Here is a 26,601-nt window from a genome sequence, read left to right on the forward strand (position 1 = left end):
AAATTATCACATTAATAACAAGGTCCTAAGCACACAATCAGTCGAGAGGGACGTGGGCACCCAGGTTGATCGCACACTGACTTTTGACAACCATATTGCCTTCATTGTATGGAAAGCTTTCTACATAGCCCACCTCATTAGTAAGGGTATTTCATTCAGAGACAAGGAGGTCATAATATGCCTGTATTCTTCCCTTATAAGTCACATTATTGAGTACAATGCCTTTTTGGCATGTACCCCACAAAGCACATGCAGCAGCTCGAGAGACCAAAGAGGTTACTCACCAGGAGAATCCAGGGCCTCAAATAGCTTCCCTACACAGATAGGCTAAAAGCCCTGTCCCTCTACTCAGTCTCATACAGACTTCTCAGAGGTGACATGTATATAGAATACAAAGCAATCTCAGACCCTGCCTTGATGTGACTGCTGCATATCCGCAAGTCAAGCTCCACTCAAGTCACCCGCACGTGTGACCTCAACCTGGTCTGTGACATCAGTAGGACTTGTTATCAGGACAGATTTGTGTCCCAGAGACCCCCCCTTCTGTGGAATAGACTCCCTCTCTTACATCAAGCAGAGTGCTTCATTAACCCTTTGTAAACACAACCTGGATAACTGGATGGAGAAAAGAAAATACACCCCTAGGATTCCACCTGTGTCCCTGCTGGATAGTAGCATCGGGTGCTGACTTGTTGGAACATGGCCTAAATTTTTGGCTAGGCTTATAAGTGCCTCAGGGCCAATAGCCTAGTAACTTCCTATGATCCTATGATGAAGAGGTCCCATCATTTTAAAATCAAAAAATGTATTTATTAGACTTTTTTGTTAAAAATTGTTCAAATATATTTTTCACATATATACATTCTAACTTCAACTTGAATACTGGAGTGTAAAATTAGATTAAGTGTACTAGGGACTGTGAAGGCCACTGTTTTATTATGTCTTACCTTACAAAAAAAAAGTAAAGATTCATTTTTCTTGTGAAATATTTTAAATATAAGAACATTTTTCAACAGTACAAAATAAAACAAATGCACCCCATTTGAATTAAATGTCATTGTCTTGAAGAAACATTATACATTTTTAAACCCAGAGGACCATTATACATTTCTGGCCTTGTGTTGTGGCTTCAATACATTTTTTGGTGGTTGAATTCCCTATAGACTTTTTTGGGGGGTTTATTCAGTACTACAACATGTGAACATGATCCTCCCTGCTGTATTGAGGGATGCTTCTGGTATACCGGGATTGTTTTGCTCCTTATTTTCAAATTGTTTTTGTCATCATGTACTGAACTGATAGCATTGGAAGCATTGTAAACATGACTTCCATGTACCTCCTCCATCCAGGGTGAACTCTTCAGTTGCCGATGTACTCCCTGATATGTTATTCTGTAAAAAGTTCTTACCTAAGGAAGAGACTCTGTTCTGTTTGCTGATATAATTCAGCCCTCAACTCCAACTAGTTGTTGTTGTGCTAATGCTTAAAGGTCTACATTTCATTTTAATGAAATATTCCTTATCCCATTTTTTTCTTTTATTTTGTATAGAATCATCAATGTCTTTTGAGCAACTATACATGCATTCACCCCAAATGTTCATTAACCACTTGCCATTCATCCAAGAATTATTGGCAACAATGATAACCTGCTGGCATTTTTTCTTCAAAAATATTTTTATTCATTTTATAATACAATAAATTAACAGTGTAATAACAAGAAAAGAACAAATAAACTATATACGATGTCCATAACAATTAAGAAAAAATAATGTACATAGGAAAACACAATATTTTTCTAAAAGATTAGATAATTTCATCCAAGCAATTAAATGATGAGTTGTGTTGTTAGTCCTTGCTTTTATAGTAGAAATCTCATTTATACAAATATATTTCACAAGATGAATAAACTCAACTTTAAAGAGAGGAGTAGATTGGGATTTCCAGTTTTTAGTAACAATTTTCCTTGCAATACAGAGGATTGACCACAGTAAAATATTTGATATTTAGGAATGACTTCAGGAACAGAAATGTTGAAAATGATAAGGGAGTCAGAGATTATACAATTGTAATTCTATAGAGCTTTACAAAGATATCCAAAGTCTAATCAAAATGTGGAGATCATTTTTCATTTAACAACCATATGTATCCAGTCAGCATCAGGGTGCCCACAACTCCACATTTAATTTCATCTTTCTTGTACGTTATTGCTAGTCTGTGTGGGGTGAAAAATCATCTATGTAAGAACCTTCATGTGTATACATGTCAGAACAAGAAAGATGTGGATTCCTTCACTGACTGTAAACAAAGTTTTTTTTTTAAATCTTTTACCGAGAATTCGTCTTTATTAACTTCACTTGAATAATTCCAAAAAGAAATATCTGTTTTGCTAAAGTCATTTCTGAGAATTTTATAAATACATTATACATATGAAGTAGTATTGGGTGAGCTATTAATAATTGTTGAGATAAAAATCTAAAGGGTTGGGAGGGTGGCCTAATGGTTAAGGTGTTTGCCTTACAAACACAAAGTGCAGGGTTTAAATCTCACAAGGGATTACTGGCTAGGCTTACAAATGCTCACAAGAGCAGTTAGCTTAGTACTAATCTATGAACTATAAACTAAGATTTTAAGGTGCTCCTATTATATGCCTCTAGTGAGGGTATGAGCGTATCAAATATAAAATCTTTGCAAGTTTGGATGTCCAGCCAGCTGCAATTTTGCAAACTATATCTGCCAATCAAATAGTCTGCAGAACTTATTTTATTAACGGAGAGAAACTGATTTCAATATAATAGCCTACCCTTCTTAAATTCTAACATTTTCTGAGTATCAGAAGATGTCAAGCATTCATTTTTAAAAGCAATAGTAAAAATAATTATTAATACATTCTTAATTAATTGATTAGAAAACACAAGCTTTTTAAACAACAGCAATATTTGGCTTGTAACAGGTGTAAGAAGTTTCACTTTGGATATATATTTTTAAAATCCATATAAAGATGCTTCTGTGTATTTGAATATATGGTTCAAGCATTGTCTTAGTATTACTAAATAGTAAGATTTCATGATTTAATTTCCAATATGATGTATAAGAAGAATTATTCCAAAACAGCACTATTTTAATAAATGCAGAATTTAAATAGAAATCAATATTTGGAAATCCTATACCTCCTTTGTTCCAGCTTAAGGTGTACCAGGGAAAATAAATTCTTGTTTTTTTCAGGTACCAAAGGAAGTTTAAGTAATGTGTTATTTATTTTCTTTTAAATTTTAATAGATGGGGGGAATTATTAAAGCTTGGCTAATGAATAAGATTTTTGGCAACCATATCATTTTGATTAGAGTTAGCCTGTCTTCAAATGTGAAAAACAATCTGTTCCACCTGTCAGTTAGACTTGCAATTAAGTTTATACGTTGCTGGTAATTAGATGTGAGTGATTACCTGCTGGCATTTTAATCACCTTGGCACTGTTTTATGCTTAGGCAGAGAACAAAGATAACTTGCTTGATTCAAAGTCTCTTTATCTTAACTATTACCACTTTCAAATCTTTAAGGAACAGTACCAGATCTAAAACTACCACAGGCATATTGTGATGCACCTGGAAAGAGTCCACATCACATTTATATCTCTCTGATTCAGAATCTTAAGGCTATTAACTAAGGATATCTATCTATCTATCTATCTATCTATCTATCTATCTATCTATCTATCTATCTAATCTATCAGTTCCTGTTAAACAAATATATTGCTCTAATCCACATGCACAACAGTGCTCCCAAAGGTGAAACTGAGAGCAGAATATCAATCTGAGCAGCATTTCCTTGATAAGTGAATAGAATTTACAATGCTAGGAGGAAATATGTGGACATTATTTATTTATTTATTTACTGACGTTTGTTAACTGGGTTAGTCCAACTGGGCTTGTGGCCTATTTTCAGTGGAGACTCGAGGAGAAAAGCTCCAACAATACATTTCTATTACAGAGTAACATATTAATACAAAAAATAATGTAGTGAGAAACAATTATATAGAGCAAAAGTTTTACATTTGTTAGGTACATAAAAACAAGTTAAAGTTCAAAGTATGGAGAAGGAGCCAAAAAAGACATTAAGAAACATAATTTTTAGTGAGATAATGCATTGGGTAGAACAGTAAAGCAAAGTAAATATATAATTCTGCAGTCTGTGTTGAATTATGTAAATACCTTATGAGAAGGGAAAGGGGGGACTAAGTGGGGTCCTTGATAAGGGAGAGTGTGTAAATACCTTATGAGAAGTGAAAGGGGGGACTGGGTTGGGTCCTTAATAAGGGAGAGTGTGTGTGTGGGTGGGGGGGGACTAAGTGGGGTCATTACAAGGGCAGGTTCTTGAACTGAGAAAATATGTTTTTAGTTTAGTTTTAAAGTGGGAGGTGTGTGGAACTATACTTAAGTCAAGAGGAAATCTGTTCCAGGCATGGGCGACAGAATGTTTATAAAGTAATATGCCTATGGACTTTGTTGGGTGGTAAATGTCAAGTAGTTGTTGATTAGAAGTAGGGAGGGTTCAGGATGGAGTGTAGATAGAGACTAAGCTAGACAGAGATGGATAGGAGGAGGGTTTATAAAGGATAGAGTGAAGCATGTGAAATTGATAAAGTAGCAATAGTTGGAGAAGTTCAAGCCACTGGAGAGAGTTTAAGGCAGTGCAGTGGTATGATTTGTATGGAGAGTTAGTTATGAATCTGGCTATTTTATGGTAAGTTTGTTGAACTTTTTTAAGAGTGGTGGCCTGAATATTGGTAAGGACTGGGGCGGCATAAAGGAGGGTATGGAGGAGGAAGGCCTGTTCAAGACTAAGTCTAGAATCAGGAGTTAAGAATATTTTGTTCCGATAAAGCAGGCCTAATTTCTGGTGTGTTCTTTTTATACATTGGTATATGTCTATGTTGAACTTTAGTTCATCATCGATGATGACCCCTAGGAGTCTGGTATGGTTGTCAGGTAGGATAATTGTATTATTAGAAGATGTAATAACAAAGGAGGTTTTATGGTGAGAATGAGAACGGGAAAGGAAACGTAGGAGTTTAGTCTTTTTGGGATTAAGGATCAGTAGGCTTTGAGAAATCCATTTTTCTGTGGATAGTAGGGCTTGTTGGGTTAGGGAACGTAGTTCAGAAATGTTATTAGAGATAGAGATAAGTGTGGAGTCGTTGGCATATTGAATGAAAGAAGAATATTTACAAGAGGAGAAAAAAGATCATTGATGAAGATGTTAAACAAAAGGGGTCCTAAGATGGAGCCTTGAGGAACACCAGTAGAGATGGGAAGAAAAGGGGAGGAGGATGAGAGCTATTTGACAGATTGTTCCCTGGCAGATAAGTAATCATTAACCCAAGCAGTTATGAGGGGGATAGGTGTAGGCTAGCAAGTTTGGATAATAGTAAAGGATGAGAGACAGTATTGAAAGCTTTGGAGAGATCTAGGAAGAGACAAGAAATGAGTTTATTCTTGTCTAGGGCCTCTGCAATGGTGTGTGTGAAGGAGAGGAGGGCAGTGGTGGTGCTGTGGTGTGAAAGAAATCTGTGTTGGGTAGGGGTAAGCAAGTTATGGTCGAGGAGGTGTTTAAGAATTTGAGAGTGGACACATTTCTCTAGTATCTTAGAGGGTGGGGGCAGAATACCAATAAGACAGTAATTAGAAGGTTCAGTGGAATTTTCACCTTTATGAAGAGGGATAGTAAAGAAGGATTTCCAGAGGATGGGGAAAGTAGATTCAAGAATGGATCTGTTTATTACTATATATATAGGATAGGCAATAGAGTCAGCAGCAAGTTTGAGGAATGTAGGAGGTAATTTGTCATTGGAGGGAGAGCATGGTTTTAGTTTAAGTAATACAGATTTGATATAGGTAGTGGGAAGAGGCTGAAAGGAGAATGAAGTTGTGCTAGTTAGACTAGGAGTGGGCAAGTATAGAAGTTGAGCTAGGACTACTGGTTATGAGATTTTGGATGGAAGAGATTAAGTGTTTGTTTAAGAGAGTGGCAGTTTCTAGAGGGGATGAGTTTGGGTATGGTGAGGGATTAGTGGGACTTCCAGGATAGAGAATGTTTTTGAGAGCTGACCAAAATCTGTGAGGATTGGATTTATTGTTGAGCTGGGCAGAACTGTAGAATGACTTTTTGTCATTGGCATTAAGTATTTTTAGCAAGGTTCCTCAATTGTCTATATTTGAGAAGAAGAGGTGGTTGTTTAGTTTTAATCCAAGCTTTCCAAGTGTTGTCTCTTTCTTTCATAAGGAACTTATAGTCTCTGTGGATAGCCAGGAAGCATGCTTTGATTTTATTCTGATCTTCCTAGATGGAGCTAGGGAGTCTGGGGTACTCATGAGGGACATGAGGACAATATACAAATTCCATCTAGAGAGCTTCAGAATACCAAGGCGAAACATAAATCCTACAGCTGAGACGCTGCTACACAGTATAGTGCATAGTATGATATGCTACATATGCATTAAATAATTTGAAGCTGTCCTACTTTAGTTGCATAGTACCTAAAGTTCTCAGACTGCAGCCTGGAAAAACAGGCAGTCTGGTAAAACAGGTAAATCAGAACAACAGATAAGCCTCTTTGTACCTCACCTGTTCAATGATGCTAAATCTTAATGAAGGAAAGAGCAGACATTCCCTATATATCTGGCAATATTTTCTTTTAACTTCATGGAAGGAGTATTATTTATTTATTTATATATTTGTTGACCGGGATTATCCGACTGGATGTAGGTCGATTTTTAGCGGAGACCCGGGGAGAAAACTTCCACAGTTAAAATATACAGACAGTAGTTACACTGGATTTACATAGCAATTAACAGAGGCTAGATTATTGGTGAAAATAGAGAAGAGTAGGGTCCAAGGATGGATCCTTGGGGAACCCCTATAGAGACAGGTAGTTGGGGAGATATGTCATTCTGCCATACAACGGACTGCTGGCGGTCAGACAGGTAACTCTGAAACCAACTGGTGACGGATTGAGAGAAGGATAGGTTATTGAGGACAGAGATGAGTTGTTTGCGTGGGACCATGTCAAATGCTTTAGATAGGTCTAGGAAAGTAGCAGAGGAGAGAAAGCCATTGTTTTTAGGCTGAATGATACTGTTAGTAAAGGAGAGTAAGGCAGTGGTGGTGCTATGGTTTGGTCAGAAACCATGCTGAGTATTGCGAAGGAGGTTGTTCGTAAGGAGGTAGTCTGAGACCTGAGAGTGAATGCATCTCTCTATTATTTTGAAGAGTGGAGAGAGAATAGCTATGGGCAGTAATTGGTTAGTTCTGTGGAGGGGCTGCCTTTGTGGAGGAGAATTATATGTGATACTTTTCATAGTATGGGAACGTAACTTTCTGACAGAGATTGGTTAATCAAGATGGATACTGGGTAGGCTAGAGCATCAGCTGCGATTTGTAGGTATTCATGTGGGAGGTTGTCTGCTGCTAATTTGGTGGGCTTAAGTTTAGTTAAGAGTTTTTTATTTTGGAGGTAGGAACAGGAGAAAAAGAGAAGACAGTGGGAAGATTATTAGTTGAAGGTGTGGGTTGTAGGGGAGGGGGGGTTGTGTTGTCTAGCTAGTGATATTATGGTTTGTGTGAAGTGTGTGTTGAATGAGGTAGAATATTTTTGGAGGAGTGAGGGATGTTAGGAGGAGAGGTACTGACTTTACCTGGGTGGAGGATGTAGTTTATGGAGAACCAGAATTGTTTGGGGTTGTGTTGTTAGGAGTCTAGGGCAGACTGGTAGTATTGGAATTTGTCCTGTTTTATTAGCTTTTTGACTCTATTACGTAGTTCTAGGAATTTCTGTCTAGTTGATGGGGTTTTGATTTTTGGCCAGTGCTCCCAGGCTTTATCCCGGTTTTTCATTTCTGACTTAGTGGTTTTCTGTAGCCGTGGGGAGGGTTGTGCTTTGGTTCTGGAAAATCTTATGGGGTCGTGGTAATTAACGATGCTCAGGAAGGTAGTACTAAAAAATTCAACTGCGTCATCAAGACTGAGGTACTTTAGAGGATGTAAGTTACATTCTTTGAGGGATGAGATGAATGTGAGTGGGTTAAAGTTTAGTTTTTTATGTATTTGATGGTAGATGACAGGTTTAACTTGGTATAGGTGTTTTCTGAGTAGGAATGTTGGGGAGTGATCACTGAGGCTATCTGATAAGCAGCCTGCTATATATTACTGGGGGCTCTTATTGACTAGTATCACATACAGGGTAGTGTGCGTGTTGGAGTTTTTATTTATCCTGGTTGGCGACTGGACTCGTTGGGTTAAGACATGAAAGTTTAGATGATGGGTTGGATGGTTGCCAGAACAGGATTGCCAGTCAATATTGAAATCACCTAAAATTATAGTTTCTTGGGGAGATGGTGTGTAGACCAGCTGAGGAGGTTTTCTAGTGTTGGGATGTTTTGGCCAGGTGGGAAGTAGCATCCAATTATATTGATGGTTTTATTTTGGTTTATTTTGAGGTTGGTATATATTATTTCTGTTTGCCTATTTGTGGAGCTGATAATTTTAAGATCTGGATGTTTAGATGCTGTTTAAATATTATAGCTATACCGCCTCCTTTCTTGTTTAGCCGGTCTACTCTTAGTATGCCGTGACCGGTAGGGAGGATTTGCTGACTGGTAATGTGAGGTTTCAGCCAGGTTTCTGTCAGTATGACTATATCTGGGGTGCACAAGTCTATGGTGTCATGGAGCTCATGGACTTTGCTGGATATAATATTTAGGCTTAGTAGAAGGAAGTCACTTGGCTTTCTATTGGCTGTGATTTGGGAGAAGTTGTGGTTTTTAGTCTGACTATGAGGAGTGGGGTTGGAGATGGTGGGGCCAGGGTTGGGGTGGCTGTCTCCACTTAGGGCTAGTTTTGATATGCATGAAGTTTTTAGTTTTCTCAGTTTTGAATGTGTTTGTTTATTTGGGAAACTTTATGATTGTACTCTGTGAGTAATAAGTATGGTGGGATGGTTAGGGATGCTTTTTGTTTGAGTAATATAGTTGATAGAATATGTGGGGGGGTGCATAAGGATGGTTCTTGAGTTGGTGGGAGGGGAGCTGAGTGAGGGTGAGACATGAGTGGCAGAGGGGCAGAACAAGGGTGTGAGAGCAGGCAGTTCTTTTCTACTGCTGCTAATGAGCCAAGATCAAGCACAGACAAGTTTGTGTTTAAGAAGCAATCAGAATTGACAAAGGACTGCTCTGAAGCTGTAAGTCATTTCTTAACCATTTATCAGGTAGAAAAATAGGATAACTTTGTATCAGTAGGCTACTGTGGTCTCAATTTAAATTAACAAACACGCAGTATTTGTATTTGCTAACAGAAGGGAATAAAAGAGAAAATGGAAGATGAGTGTGTGTGTGTGTGTGTGGGGCTGCTTACAAGCCAAAGCGGAGTGCTCTCCAGGGGATAATGAATATTAACTCAAACAGGTAGACACATAATCAAAGTTAACTTTAGCTGTTTGTGTTTGCAGACAGTTCAGACCCGAACTGCGCTTTTCTTATAACAAATATCAAAATTTAATATATAAAACTATATGAAATAAACATGTAAAGATACTCTGAATGGGATTATGAGAATTTGTGTTTAAGAAACAATCAGAATTGACAAAGGACTGCTCTGAAACTGTAAGTCATTTCTTAACCATTTATCAGGTGGAAAAACAGGAAAACTTGTATCAGTAGGCTACTGTGGTCTCAATTTAAATTAACAAACACGCAGTATTTGATCAGTTATGGATACTATTTGCTAACAGAAGGGAATAAAAGAGAAAATAAAAGATGAGTGTGTGTGTGTGTGTGTGTGGGGGTGCTTACAAGCCAAAGTAGAGTGGTCTCCAGGGGATAATGAATATTAGCTCAAACAGGTAGACACATACTCAAAGTTAACTTTAGCTGTTTGTGTTTGCAGACAGTTCAGACCCGGACTGCAATTTTCTTATAACAAATATCAAAATTTAATATATAAAACAATATGAAATTAACATGTAAAGATTCTCTGAATGGGATTATGAGAATAAAGGCATGGTAACACTCATTACAAGCCAAAGCAGAGTGCTCTCCAGGGGATAATGAATATTAGCTCAAACAGGTAGACACATACTCAAAGTTAACTTTAGCTATTTGTGTTTGCAAACAGTTCAGACCCGGACTGCACTTTTCTTATAACAAATATCAAAATTTAATATATAAAACAATATGAAATTAACATGTAAAGATACTCTGAATGGGATTATGAGAATAAAGGCATGGTAACACTCATTGGTTTGCAAAGTGTCAGGTTTTCTTGAATGTTTCACCTGAATGCTAAGGCTGGTCAAACACATGATTAAGACTATAAGCTGCTAACTGTTTCAGTTGCTTAGAGTGATAAACACAGTCTATGGCCCAGTTGACCCAAGTTTGATTAGCAGTTCTGGTGACTGATAGAATGGTAGGAAAGGGATGGTCATGTCTATCCTGGATGGGAGGGTGTACGTCAATATGCTCCCTAATGGAGGCATGGTACAAAAATGGGAAGTTGCTCTCAGACACAATCAATGAGAGTGGGGGCAGAGAAAGGAAGTGGTTAGGGCATAAACAATAAAAAATAACCCCCCCCCCAGAAACACAGATGAGCTGAAACCTGAGGATGCCCTTAGTATCCACAACTGACCCCAACAATATCAAAGTAGATCTGGGGGGTAGGAGGATATTTGGCAAACCTGCCATGGATGTGGGGCACTGGATGCCAGGCTGGTATGCATGAGGTTTGAGAAGACCCAAAAAAGTCTATAAGCAGCTATTCCGCTTTATCCAGCAATTGGTTATTTAATTCCCTCCATTTGCCTTCTGTGTGACTGTATGCAAACCACATAACAAAGTAGTGCACTGTAGTCACCCCTGAAAAGATGACTGAGCCTTAAGAGCCTAGTGGTTTTACCCAGTTAAATAAACAACAGAAAATACAATGAACAATGATGTCTAACTTGGAAACTAGCTCAGGGCATAGTACAAGTAGTTTTAAACATGAGCCTTCACTGATTCCAGTGATGAGCACTAAATATAATACTGTGCTTTGTATTATGTTCAGGGTTTAATGTTCAAAGGTATCCAGCGCAAAACCTCGAAAAGCCCTCAAAGAGCTTGCCACTATATAGGGTTGGATTAAATGCCCTTGAGTCTATCAATAAATCTAAACTGTATTTAAAGGACTTGATAGACCCTGATTTATTAATCGGTAATGTGATAGTATTCCTCCATAAGTAAGCACTCCAATGAAAGATATTTGAAGCTGTCATAGGTTCATAGGTTCATACTAGGCTATCTGCCCAAGGGCATTTATAAGCCTAGCCTAGAGTATTGTGGCTTTCGCCACCCCTTTATTTTGAAGAAAACTATGCCTATTATTTTGCTGTGCATCTGTCAAGCAGTGACACTGAGGTAATCCCTGGGGTATATCTGCGATCTCCCATCCATTGGTCAAGATTTCTCTTGAACAAGGCCAGTGAGGTGCTCCACTTTGTTCCACAGCATAGGGAGTCTCTGGGTGATGAATCTGTCCCTCCAGCACATCCTATTAATAACCGTGTCAAGGTTTAAGTCTCCCACCCTTGTAGTTCTGAGGGATCTAGATTTTTTGAGGTGAAGCATGTTCATCAATTCTGGGTTTGACATGGCCTTGTATGTCAGGCACAGGTCACCTCTGAGCAATCGGTAAGCGACTGAATAGAGCTGCAGTTTCTTCAGTCGGGCAGCGTAAGACATATTTTTGAGACCCTTTATCCTTTTGGTGAGGAACTTTTGGGGCCTTTCCAGCTGCTGCAGGTGTCGGGTTAGATACATTCCGAATGGGGCATTGTACTCAATCATTGGTCTGATGAGTGATGAGTACAGGGGGACGATGACCTCCCTTGATCTAGATGTGAATCCCTTCATGATCAGGTGGGCAAAGTAGAAGGTCTTCCTAACTACTTTAGCAACGCGGGTGTCAAACAATAGGTTACTGTCAACCTGGGTCCCCAGATCCCTGATCACTTCTTCTGTGCTCAGTGGATTGCCACCTATATGGTAGCTAGGGGTAACCTTGTTTTTCCCGAAGGGTATGACTATGCATTTCTTGGCGTTTAACTTTAGGCCATGGCTCTGGCACCAGTTATCCGTTTCTGTGAGACCCTTCTGAAGGATATCTGTGTCAGATGTGTTTTCAACTATGGCGCCCAGTTTGCAGTCATCTGTGAACTTTGTCAGCCATAACCCTCCTGTATTTGCTTGTACTTCAGAAAAGTAGATGCCGAACAAGAGTGGGCCCAGGACTGAGCCCTGTGGGACACCACTTGTGACAGGCTTTGAGTCTGACATGGCGCCAGCAACTCTGACCCTATGGGTTCTGTCACTTAGCCAGTTTGCAACCCATCTTGTGATGTATGGGTTTACATTTAAGCTGATGAGTTTTTCAATGATACCTGAGTGGGGTATTGTGTCGAAAGCCTTTGCCAGGTCTAGGTAGGCTGTATGGACTGCCTTTCCCTCATCAATGGCCTTGGTGACTGTTTCAAAAAAGTCAACCAAGTTTAAAAGGCATGATCTGCCTTTGACAAAGCCAAACTGGGCTGGATCCAAAGTCTGCAAGTCCCCTATGTCTTTATTTATGAGTTCCATTATGATCCTCTCCATGGCCTTGCAGATCAGGCTTGTCAAGCTGATGGGACGATAATTTCCAGGGTCGGTGGAGGCACCGCCTTTGTGAAGTGGGACCACAGTTGCTGTGTGCCACTCCTTGGGTACGTATCCTGAGGTGAGACTAAGACTAAACAGCTGTCCTAACTGCGGGTTTAATTCCTCGTTGAGTTCATGGAGCACACAGCCGGGGACACCATCTGGTCCCATGGATGCTGTGTTTTTCGCCTTGGAGAGAGCAGTTCTCACCTGGGCGTTAGAGATGTTTGGGGGGCTACAATCCTCTGGTATAGATATTTGTCCTTTTGGGGGGGAGGGGGGGGGGAGTTTGCACTGAACCTGTCAGCCAGTGTGTTGGCAATGTCTGTAGGGTCAGTAATTTTCACATCATTTTGAACTAATTCTGAGCATATCTGGGAGTTTCCTCCCAGGTTTCTAACATAGCTAAAGAAGGCCTTATGATTGTCTTTTGAGTCCTTAGCAATTTTTCTCTCAAAATTTGCCTTGGATGATTTTATGAGAGCTCTTAGTTTTTTACTTATAATGATCAGAGGTGTCTTACCTTTTAAGGATTTTGCTCTATCTTGTAGTAGCTTCCTCCTTTTGTTGTAGAGCTTGTTTATGGCTGGGGTCCACCAGGCTGGATGCTTGCCTTTAGTACAAAGAGTCTTTGTTTTGTTTGGGATTGCCTGATCCATGCAGTCCTGTAGGTGCTGGTAGAAGGCATTTGTAAGTGATTCAGCGGCCTGAGTAATGTTTGCAGCCGGCTCGGTGGCCTTAAAGGTGACCACACTAGTCTTTAGAAGTGTGAAGTCGGCTTTTGAGACGTTCTTCACTGTGGTCTTTTTTATCTCAGGTGGGGGCAGGATGAGGACCTCCAGTGAGATTAGTTTATGATCTGATCTCACCATTTTATTAAACATCTTCTTTACCAAATAGTTATTGCTTCTAGTATTAAAAAGATGTTTTTTCTTGTGAATACCTACAGTATTAACAAGTTCAGTGTCTATCACACATTTATAAATGTATTTCCGTTTGTTGACCAGAACGTCTGACTGGGAAGAGCCCATTTTCAGCAGAGGCCTGGGGAGAAAAGCTCCATCACAATATGTTCATATTAACAACTGAATTTCAGACAGTTCTCAGAAAAAACAACAGTTACATTTCTCATAAAAATAAACCATAATTGCAAGACAGATATGAATTTCAGACAGTTCTCAGAAAAAACAACAGTTACATTTCTCATAAAAAATAAACCATAATTGCAAGATATACAGTAAAGCATTTATATCAACAATAAAAGTATATACAGTTCTTGAAAGGAAAACATTGTTGTAAAGCAATTTAGCTTTCTTACATTTCAGTACAGAAATGTTTACAAAGAGTTATAGAGACATAATGAAGTAAGCTATAAAAATATAGGCTGTGAGGGGAGATATTAGTATTGTATAGGAATATAGTGGTAATAACATATGACTGAGAGAGCATGGTGTAGGATTGGTATTATTTAGGCTGTCTGTTCCAATCTGGTGTATCTAGAAGGTTTATAACCTAAAAATATATAGAAGGTGTATGAGAGGGGTAGAGAGGTGGACAGGGGCATTTAGAAAAAGAGCAAGATGAGAAGTGTTGTTTAAGTGTGGTGAAAAGGGATATATTAACTCAAGTGTAGGAGGGAAAGTTGTTAGGGGTATAATGATTCAAGTAGAGGGGGCAAAAAGTTAGTGATAAGCAATAAGAATGTTGTGCTTTTACTAAAGGTTTCTCTCTGGTGATGAACACGAGCAGAGCTAGGAATGTGTAAGTATTGTTTGAGCTGGATTTTTATAGCTTGGGAGATTGTTAGTCATTTTCACCTGTGTAAGGATGGTGTTTCAGAGTTTGGATATGAAACACAAATTGCATCATCCTTAACCTGTGATATTTAATTGGAAAAAAAAAAGAGATAATGCCTCAAGCCTCCAAGAATAACTAAGACTTGTCATCCCATGCATTCGTCTGGTAAAATGCCATTGTATCCTTTGAAATCCATTTAATTGCACATTATTAAATACACATAAATACCAACATTATTCTTTAATAGGTATAACTATAGTCTTATATATATGAAGTACAACCACCTTCCTTCTGCTTACAATACTTCTAAAGATATTATTTATTTCACAATAACATCTTCTAATTATATATAACAAATGGGAGGACAAACTTAAAGAATCATTTTTATTCCCAAATGTCTATTAAGATTAAACCAACAAAATGAACTCCTTAGGTGCACAATGAAGTTTCAGGCAGTAGAATCATCCATCAATTACTTTTATTTGAAACACGAAGCATAGAAAATAACTGTTGTATATGAGACACATAAAAAGCACATAAAAGCACATAAACGCTAACGATACGTTTTTGTTTAGTACACTTCCTCCGATGTGGGTTTTTTACAAGAATTTAATCCCTTTTATACCAAAAAGAGTGACAATAAGCTAATAAGGTGTTTGATTAATTCTTAAAGAGATCTTTGTACCAAAACTAATGAATGTGACAATACGTTGTTAAAATTGAATGAACCATGACCAAAAATGAATAAAAACATTCCTAAACACATCTAAAACAAACTCGTTTGGTATAAAATTGCAAATAAGATTAACTTTATTATTTTTATCATAGAATTTCTTTAGGATATGCTCTATCTGTAGAAATGAGATATGAAATAAATTCCACAGTTAGAAAGGATACCTATAGAACAGCTGCAGATAAAACAGTTTATTTTCTCATGTACTACAATTTTGTTTCATCCCTTGATTTAAATTATTTCTGCACAATTTTTGCTGCTACTCATATACCATATTGCAATAAAGATCTTTTAACTTTGTATGATGTGTGCTGTTTAGTATTACAAATGAAGCTTCAGAAACACAGGTCTAAAACTAGTAGCCTATATTTATTTGACTTCAGGGGATGGGATAATGGGTGCATCAAAAATCATATAACTTTGGAGAAGGAACTAGAATTATATTCAAATGATACCGGCAGATATGCCTTCCTTCATCCATGACTTCAAATGCCAGCAAGGTTACACAGACTGCTTTTAATTAATCAGTTTTTAGAAAAAAATGAAGATTCACTCTGTGATGGCCATTGACAGTTTCAGTTAATGATCAAGGAACAGGCTTTTGATAAATAAATAAATAGATACTAAGAATCCATGCTGCCTTTACAGAAAAAAAGAAAAAGGAAAGAAAGAAAACAAAAAAGAAAAATTAGACTGACAAATATGCTTTTTTTTCTTTTAGATCTTTACCCTTCTAGATCATCAAGCCAATCCTATCCAGATGTTCTGCTTTCTATGAAAAAGGATAACACCCTACGTTTTCATGAGGGGTAACTTCTTCCTTCATGTGAAGATTATGCTATCAGTAATATAGTATTGCGGTCTATATTATATGTCTGAAGATTTCTAACTTTGAACACCATATGATCGACACCATATGGTCGAAATCAGAAAACTTCAAACATACATTAAAAATACCCCCCAAAACTAATGGTTGTAGGTGGGGGGGCAAGCCCCCCTACACCCCCCCCCCCGCACTTTAAATATACCAACTCCAAGACTGCACTATAATGCGGTAAAGAGAAGATTTCCCTTTACCGCACTGTAGTGTGATTTCGGAGTTGGTATATTTAAAGAGCGGGGGGTGTGGCAGGCGCAGCCTCCCATGTGGGGGGTGCAGGGGGCTTGCCCCCTGCTTTAACCTATTACTTTCATGTTGTATTTGTTTATTTATATTTTTAATGTTCAAAGGTTTCTAACTTCAACCATGTGGTATAGATCATATAATGTTTGAAGTTAGAAATCTTCAGACATATACTATAGAGCTAGTATAGCTGTTAGGCCTGTGAGCAGCAGTTTATCTCCAAGTGGCTGTGAGAGTTTGGATTATTTTCTTTTTATCATCTACAGCTACTGCTCTGATCACCACCCAGCATGCTTTTGTGCCATTATAATGTTGAGTTTCATCTCCATACTGCACAGCTAGTGCTCATATGCTCCTTTCTGGCACTCATGTTTAGCAAGTTCCAGCATGATGGCTATAGTTGGACCAGCATCCTAGTGGATTCCTTGCCATGGGGCCAAACCAACTTCTTCCCTCAGGGGAGGCAAACTAGCAGAGGTGACCCAGTTCTATCTTTCCCGAAATAATTCTTCCAGCGTCTGAACTGCTATTCAAATTCTAATCTTCTTAGGTACATTTGGACTATAGAACTGCATTAAATAATTTTTAGAGAGAAGCCATTAAAAAAGAACAGAAGTCCTACTGAAATGATACATATTTTGTGTAGAGTAAGAGGTGATCACATAGTTAGCATACTAATACAATTTTCTTCCAAAGTACAACCCGAGATTAATTTCAAAGATTGGGGGTAGGGGGAGAGAGACAAACTACAGTAACATGGAGCTGACTCTTTTGCGGAATTGGAGTTCCTAAAATGTGAGGAACTATTCCTTCCTTCCCAATTATATAGCATTAAAATTAATATATAACTTTTTCAGTTATAAGCACTTCATCTGATTGCAGTAGTTAGCGTTGCATTGCCTAGTCAAGCAAATATATATATCACTGGTATGTTGTATGAAACTCGGCTCTTAAATTAAAAAAAAAAAACATACCTGCTGCACGTCTCTGTCTTTGTAGGTTATGTGATAAATCATCTGAATGAAACTGTTCTTCATCAATCTATAGAATAAGGAACACTGTTTCATAAAATGACATTTTGCACATATTTCTGTAATCATTTTACTTGTTTGCTCAGCATAACATGCTGTTGTATATAATTTTTATTAATTATAATACTTGAAAGAAATCAAATATACAAAGATGCCAAAAACTGCAACTGTTTTTCATTCTGCTTGCTAGAAAGTCAACCATCTTGTACTGAAAACGAAACAGTCTGTAGTATGCAGTAATAAATACAATAAGCAAATAGATTGTAGCAGCATTCCAAACACAAAGCAAACTGTACAACTATGAACTAAAACACAGTAATGTCAAGGCAAGGCTCCAAACACAAAGTTTAGTGCTTTTCTTCTACTTTAATCAGATCAGTACTTCATTAGAAAATGTAACATGTAAATCCACCACAAGCATCTAAAAAGACAGAACATAAATCATATGATCCATACACCCAATGAAAAATAAAATTGATGATGTCACAAACATGAAATATTCCCTTGAAAATTTAAAGTGATAGGAATAAAAAGCAACTACAATTTGGTAAAAGCATATATAAACTGTTCTGTTCTTTCTGTCCTTCAGTACAATCCTGTTCTATACACTTCCACTGCAAAGACTTACATCAAAAATAAATAAATAAATAAAATATTCAAATGTATGACAAATAGGAAAAAGTAAAAAAGAGAAAAAAAAAAAACAAATACACTCAAATACTTGTATTACAAGGACTTAAATATAAACTTGTTATTTTACTCTGCCCTGAAAAAATAAAATGTTAATATAAAACACATATTGTAAGACAAGACTAGTCTAGACAGTGGAAGAAGTTTATGTAAGCATATGGTCTCAAACCAGGTTATAAAAAGTATATTTTTTGTCTGGCTTAGACCATCAAATGTGTTTACTGAAGCATATGGACTTGAATCGGGAAGTCAGAAAGGAGAGGAGATGAGGACAACTACATGCTGAGGGTGGGTCTAAGAAACAGCCTTTCTTTTGAATAGTAGAGGAATTACTGAAGCCTTTCAGTCACATTACTGCTAAGGGCATGATTCACAGTCAGAACAGGCACTATTTACCCCTGGATAGGTGCTGTGTACTGATAATACAAAATGAGGTGATTACAACAACAGCAACTCAGAATCATCACAGAAAGAGCACTATTCTATTTTGAAAATTGCACCATAACCTAATTTTAAAGATCTGTCTTTATTAATAACACATACTAAGAGAAACAACTTTTGATACAAGTTATACGCCTGAAAATAGTTGATAATCCAATCAACTATTTCAAAATAATATGTACTGCTTATATCTGCTTTTTCTCAAATCAGTTGACATTTAGACAAACCCAGACCCCTCAATTCCAATCGCAAATTAATATCACTCAAATGCCCAGCAAAGATAAGCACCTAAAATAGCTTTAACTGGACCTGTCTTGAATTATGGCTACTGAATGATGGATCACACATACTTTCACTAATATATGACTTTTGCCCATCAGATTTGCCCTAACCATACTATTTATAGTGGTAGTAGGACAGGTAGAGTTACATTACAGCTAAATAAAAATAACTCTTCCATCTCAATAGTTAAGATAACAAATGTACATCCTACAAATTGTCATACTCTTCGGACTGCATTTCTACCATTCTAACATGCGGAAACCATTCACAAATGGACATAGCTAGGGTTTACATGCTACCAGTATCTTTCATCTTAAGCCTACAAAATTTGCATAACACAGCACATCTTACAGGGTTACCTAAAAATACAGCAATCATAGAAACTTCAATATATATATATAAATATATATATATATATATATATATATATATATTGAATTAATAAGAATATCAATTAAATAATGCCTTGTATCAATTAGATCTGATAGAAATACCTTTATTTTATTTAACATTTGTTAACCAGGAAAGTCCAACTTGGAATGAAGCCAATTTTCAGTGGAGGCCCAGGACGAGAAACACTCCAGACGCATGTCTTGTAACGTGGGAGGAAACACAAGCACCCGGAGGAAACCCTCACGAATGTAGGGAGGACATGCAGACTCTGCACAGAAGACATTCTAGCTGAAAACTGAACCAGGGAACCTCTTGCTCTGAGGTGATAACACTACTGTTGCACCACTTTGTCATAATCAAAATAATAAGACACATTGTCTCAAATACACAAAGCCCTCTTTCCACTTGCATGATGTAAACTTAAAGATCAGTTCTATTCTTGGATAACAAATGGCACCCTAAGCCTTATGAAACAAAGATACAGGGCATGTGGGCAATGGACCTAACAAATATATCTGGCCCAGGGAAGGTAAATCCAAGACTAAGAACCAAAAACACCTTCCATATATGAACAACCAGCCATTTAATACTTAAGAACAGTTACCATTCTTTAGTTAACACTTAAACAGTTAAGCTCTTTAATCCAAAACATTATACAGGATTTCATCACAACTGCTGTATTAAAAAAAAGAGTATTTATAAACCTAATCATAAAATGTCATCAATTACACCAATTAATTCTTAAAACAATAGTACCCTAAAAACCTGGGCAGCTTACAATACCAATGCCTTAACCACATTTACATACACTGATACCCATACATAAATGATTGATTAACAAAGTATTAATACAAACTTCTCAAATACGTTTTGCTAAAAATAATCATAAATTTAACTGTTTTAATTTAAGAATGCTGTCAATGGATACCATTTCATTTAACCCAAGAAATCTGTCAGCAGCAGTAATAAGATGCTATTTCAATTCTAAGGCTTCCAGATTTAGTTTCCAGGGTCCCCATCTCAGATCGACATAAACAGAATCCAGTATCATAAACTGAAAATGATTGTTCACAAATTCAATGTAATGTCTAACTAGGGCATTACATGGGTTATTTTTCTTAACATGATATAGATGTTCATAAAAATATTCTTTAAATGCTTTTCAGTTTTTCCTATATAGAACTCTGTGCAGAGTTGGCAACAAGCCACATATACTACCACTTTTTAATCTACAATTAAAGTAGCCCACATTATTGACCCATTCATTCCCACTATGTCAACCTTATCACGTTCCATAATATATTTACACTGCATACATGCAGCATACGTATAGGTACACTTTTTTACCTCTGTGGTAAAACATATAAGAGCGATGTCTTTACAACATATTTTTGATATCCCTGTCCTTCTTATAGATGGCCCTGGGCATATTATGCAGGGTTCTACTCATGTCATTGTCTATTTGAAAAATGTTCCAAATTTTGACCCCACACTTTTTTAATTGCTTTACAATCCACGTTGTAGATCAAAACAATTGCCCTATGGGGTCACCAACCTTTGAATGTTGGTTGGCAAATTCAACACTGGTACCTAAAAGGGGTACATGGATACCCAAACTTATTTTTCTACTAACTTCGTTAAAAGTTTCATTTATTTATTATTACTAGGGTAGCCCCGGACTAAAAATATTTCTTTTACTTACATTATTTCCTTGCAAAATATCCCTTCTTCAGATACCATTCTAGCTGCATGAACTATTTGCCCCTTAACTATTTTTTTTTATGCAAACGGTGGTACCTAGAAAAATGCAATAAGGTGTTAGAGTACATGAGTTTTCTGGAGATCCTAGAAGCACAGTGTTTTCTCTTTAGATCTTTAAATATTTTACATTAAAAAAATCAATCTGTTCTCCTGCGCTACTAGAGGTAAACTACAAAAATTCTGTAGAAGTATTGACAAAATACATACACTGTTCTAATTGCTCGAGACTGTCCTTCCAAAAATACAATGGAAACAAAACCTGTGCATTGAAACCTTGCATCTTTCATTGGCTTTGTAAAAAAAAAAAAAAAACAGAAACTGCAACTAATTTCATGAAAGGAATTTAGATAGTACAGGACAAAGTGACCGCTCATACACTCCTAAACACTTCTAGAAAATAATAAAACAGCCAACAGGACAGATCAAAGATGCAAGGCACATGGCCCTAAACCCAGCCACTGGGTAAAAATGTTGTACATATCTTACAGAAACTTTTTACAAGAAACTGGTACTGCTCTCGGGAACTCATTTTCTTCCTGATCCCCTTTCTTTATTCAGCAAACATATAATAATGCCAACCCCAGTGAGCACACACACATGGGTGCTAAGCACTGTTTGAGCCCTGCCCTGTATTCTACTTTAAACAGCTTACTGTCAAATAAAGTCAAGATCAGCTTTTAAAGCTAAATACCATTTTAGGGGTAACATTTACCAAACTACATCCTGCTACATCCTATCTCTTACTACATCCTCAGTCCCATAATTATTTGAGCAATACATCATAAGCCCATTACTCAAAGTAGACACACCAAAAGATTGGACAGATTATATGCCAGTTTTTAACCTGTGCTCCCTGACTAAAATTATATGCCAGTATTTACCCTGCACTCTCTAACTAAAATTATATGCTAGTATTTCACTAGTGCTGGCTAACTAAAATTATATGCCAGTATTTCACCTGTGCTCGCTAACTAAAATTATATGCCAGTATTTAACCTGTGCTCTATAACTAAAATTATATGCAGGTATTTAAGCTGTGCTATCTAACTAAAATTATATGCCAGTATTTCACCTGTACTCTCAAACTAAAATTATATACCAGCATTTCACCTGCACTCTGTAACTAAAATTATATGCCAGTATTTCACCTGTGCTCTCTAACTAAAATTATATGCCAATTTTTAACCTGTGCCCGCTAACTAAAACATTTGAAAAACTCATATAGAAGCAGATATTTGACTGTATATATATGGCCTCTTTTGCTATGAACAGCACAGTTTCAAAAGGCCTTCAACATTATTACTGAATTTTGTACTGCCACTAACTCAATCTATTGCAATATGAACAAAGGTCTACTTATTACTACAATTTTTGTAGACCTTACAAGAGCATTTGAAACTGCAAATCATAGCCTTCTGCTCAACAAACTACAAAAACTCAATTTTGGACTATATACTATCCAGTGGTTTAACATGTATCTGGAATATAGAGTTTTCTATGTATACAAAAATATCTGTCTGCAGTACTGGAATATACCAGGGATCAGTTATTGGCATTTTACTGTTCTTGTTAGTTATAAATGACTTACTGCATGTCAACATGATTATGTATACAGATGAACTATTAGTTTTATTAGAACATAAAACCCTTTCTGGTCTTCAACACACAGATTACAGAGCAATTTCACTACTCTTTGAAACTGGCTAGATAACAATGGATTAAAATCTAGTATTATGTTATTTGACTGCGGTGATGGTGCTGCGGTAGCGTTGTCGCCTTACAGTAAGATGTAGTCCTGTTCGATTCTCAGCTAAAGCGTCTTCTGTGTGGAGACACGTGAATGGGCGTACCTTCGTTGAAGCTTGTCCATCAGGGCTGGCAACACAGCACGTAAAAATCTACTGCCAATCATTAGTGGACCGGAGTTCCGCTGTGGCGACCCCTAACCAGGAAAAGCCGAAAGACACAACAACAACAACATTATGTTATTTGCTACTTCTCAAAAACTGGACAATGACTTGGCAATGACAGTAAGGAATAACTCATAAAATCTAATACCTAATGTTACAAGACAAAAATAAATAGGAGTCCTCTTTGATCCTGCCAAAGCATTCTCAAGGCATATAATACAGTCAAGAAAACACTTTCACAACTAAAAATTTGCCAGACAATTTCACAACTATTTCACATCTATTATCTCCAACTGGAAGGCAGTCTATAGCTAGAAATTCCATCCTTCCCAGAACCAAATATGCCCTACCTTTAACATTTCTCTCTTGCAACAACACACAAACAGTACAGATACTAGAAAACAAAATGTCATTTTTAAACAAGAAACATCTTTATTAAATTATGTTGGTTGCAATTTAGAGAGGCCTCTAACTTTACAAACAGTGTAAACCCAGTCTGTATATTGCTGGATGAGAAATAAAACTTTGAATAATACGTGTTTAAATGAACTAAATGAAGACTTTTTGTTAAGTCCTTTCCTATAATATTAAAGACAACTGAATATGCATATAATTAGTTATCCTTTGCATTTTATGGGCTAGGAATTTAACTTGTAAGTCATCATATTTTAAATAGGTATTTGCAGTATAAGGGATAAGTGTGTTTGCTGGCATTTAACACAAATTGTTTTGCTTGTTAATATGCTTGTTTATTTGCTTTGCATTTCTGTTAAGTTGTCATTTGAGTGGAATGAATCTGAAAATAGATTCCGACCAAATCATTTACCTAGTTAACAAATTATCAAATTAGACAAATAAATAAAGAGAACAGGTCCTATAAAATATCATTAGATTAAACAGCCATGTAAGTGCAGATTGTGAGTACATTTTTATTATCTTATTAATAGTTTTCAACATTTTGTGGTGGTCATAATTTCTTCTTTTAATTTTAATCCCAGCATTTCATGTTTGCCCTCCTCTCTCTACCAAGAGAAACCATGCAAGCTCATGGGATCCACTGACATGTTCATTTCTATATGTCTAAGTTGGAATAAATTTGGACACCACCCTTCTTAAGGAATGACGATGTTTCATCTTTCTAACCTGCTTATGAGTTACAAGCATGGTGGCATGCCTCATCACCACCCCCCCCCAAAAAAAAAGTGAAACGCTGCCAGAACCTCTGATTATAGATACAGCTTGGGGATTAGGGTGCTATTTAATACCAAGTTGTTTACAGAAGTAGATGCCTTAGCCCTAAACCAATGGGCTGGCATTAGGCAGATTTAATTGCCTGATTAATTTCTAAAACAAGCAGTTGGCTATTCAGTGACATTTATCAAACATAAGTTGGATCACAGAAGCTAAAAAACAATAAATTCAAAGCATATAGACCAATCACACTTTATTATAAGCAAAGTGAAATATTATTATTGTTTATTTTTATTTTATTTGATTTTACATTTGTTTACTAGGTTTATCCAATTGAGTTTACTCAAAAACATCTTTTCACCAGAGATCCAGGGAGAAAAAGTCAGACATATTACAAATATTTAAACAGACATGCAATAATTTACACAAATACACATTAACGCATTTCACACTGAGCTAATTGGAGGAAGGGCACTGAGCAAACCATGACCTGCAATACATAACATTATATATCCTGTTTTTGCTTATTTTTATGAGTTATTTATAGCACTTTTAAAGTCTGCTGCATACTTTTCTAGCTAGTTTCACTGTGTGTGAGGTATTAACTGGAAATTTTCTACATTTGTTAAGCACCTGTTTGGGTTTGTTTGTTCTGATTTCCTGCCAAGGAGTGAATCATATAACTTATTTGTTTGCAGTTAAAAGCATTCTCTAGAATCTTCTTCCTTCTTTATCTGTTTAAAACTTTGATTTAAAGGCTCACTGCTCCGTTTTTGCTGTGATAAACATTTTTGCAGTTTTTTTTCTACCTAAGTAGTGTGGGTAGTTGTAGCATTGTCCATATTCCGGCTTGTACTTTGGGCCTAGTTGTTTGTTTGTAGATGCTGTGTGTCGGAGCACATATTCCAGGTCATCTTAGTTTAGCTAAAGCCATTCTTGCATTTCAGTGAGAGGGGAGTGTTTGTGGTCATTGGCTGATTGGGGTTACCTGGTCTATGGCTTGGAGTAAGCACCTCATTGGTTCTTTTGAGCTTTTTTTAAAGTTGTTTCAGCTTTCTGTTACTTAAGTTAACTTGTGAGTGTTTCTGCCATTCCACACTGAGCTAATCAGAGTAAGGGCACTGAGCAAACCCAGATCTCTGATATATAACATTAAGTATCCTGTTTTTTGCTTATATTTACGAGTTATTTATAGCACTTTTATTGTCTGCTGCATACTTTTCTAGCTAGTTTCACTGTGTGTGCGGTATTAACTGGAAAGTTTCTACATTTGTTAAGCACCTGCTTGGGTTTGTTTGTTCTGATTTTTGTCTGCCACCCTCCCTCCTTATTGGTATCCTGTTCTTATACTTGGTGGCTTTGCGGTTGCCCGTCCCTACTGTAAATCTGATCTGGGACACTCCACCCAGTTTAGTATCATTACCTCATTCTACCTAATACAGGGAGAACATTTGAGTAGGCCAACCCACTTAGTTCTTAACCTTGAGTTACCCTCTGCTCCTCCTTACTCCCTTTCCACTTTACAAAAAGAAAATTTCTAAGCTTGTTTCCTGCCTTTCCTGTAAGTAGTCAAGTACAGATACAGATTTGCTGTATCCAGAACTGTTTGTAAGCTTCTGAGCAGCCTATTCCCAGCACCATAAAGTCTGTCTTCAAATTTTCCCTTAGAACTAGCCAGTTTTTTTAGTTTTAGCACTCAAATCTGTTTCTTTGAGCTTAGCACTTGTTCAGAACTTATTGTAAGTACTAAATAAGCTACAAATTACTACAGCACTCAACTTTCATCACCTGTCTAGAGGAAAACAGGTTTTAGTACTTAATAAATAAGCACTTATCCAGGCATATCTAAGGGTCAGCTCCCGGTGTTTTCTCCTGTCTATCTGATGAATCTGGGTGTCTTGGGGCAATGCAGCAATTGCCTCATGTACACAGACAACAATCTGCTCCTACCACCCAAAACTACAACCTGTGAGAGATGCCGTGGTCTGGTGCCTCCTTTGTTATTTTTGCATTGTATTTTATTTTTGGAGGAACAGTTTGCCTGCACCGCTTCATCTGTATCTACTAAGTCCACTCGCTTTATTATAAGCTTAGCACTTGTTCTCAAAACCTCTCTTCTAAGTAAGCACTCTCTAACTAAAGTAAGCACTACATCCACCTACCAACCCTGTGAGTACCCACTTCCCTTAAAGGCACAGCACTCCCTTATAATATTCTAGCATATCGAGTGGTAGATTACTAGCATCCTCTCTGGTTCAGCTGGTTAATCTGGGGATCTTGAGACAATGCTACAATTGTCTCATGTACACAGACAACCCTCTCCTCCTCCCAACAAACACAAATACATGTGAGAGATGCAACTATATAGCCAAACTGGAGGCTGAACTCTCTCAACTCAGGACTGGCAAGACCAGACAGGAGGAGAAGGTAACCACACACACAGCAAACCCAGTCCCACATAGACCTACCACAACTGCAAACCAAACACATAATAACACAAAGACATACTCGGAGGCTCTAACAAAAACTT

The 26,601-nt window shown here is 37.2% G+C and overlaps 1 protein-coding gene across 1 annotated transcript in view; it reads right to left on the reverse strand.

Annotated features, from left to right (window-relative positions):
* LOC122794939 (location of vulva defective 1-like) overlaps positions 1-26,601 on the reverse strand; it is a 707,924-nt gene that overhangs the window by 629,506 nt on the left and 51,817 nt on the right. The window contains exon 2 of the mRNA XM_044063534.1: positions 17,347-17,413. Within this exon, the coding sequence (XP_043919469.1) occupies positions 17,347-17,413 (67 nt within the window). The remainder of the gene's footprint in view (positions 1-17,346; positions 17,414-26,601) is intronic.

The sequence above is a fragment of the Protopterus annectens genome, chromosome 2.part1 (assembly GCF_019279795.1).
Source record: "Protopterus annectens isolate FY-2018-M chromosome 2.part1, PAN1.0, whole genome shotgun sequence".
NCBI lineage: Eukaryota > Metazoa > Chordata > Ceratodontiformes > Protopteridae > Protopterus > Protopterus annectens.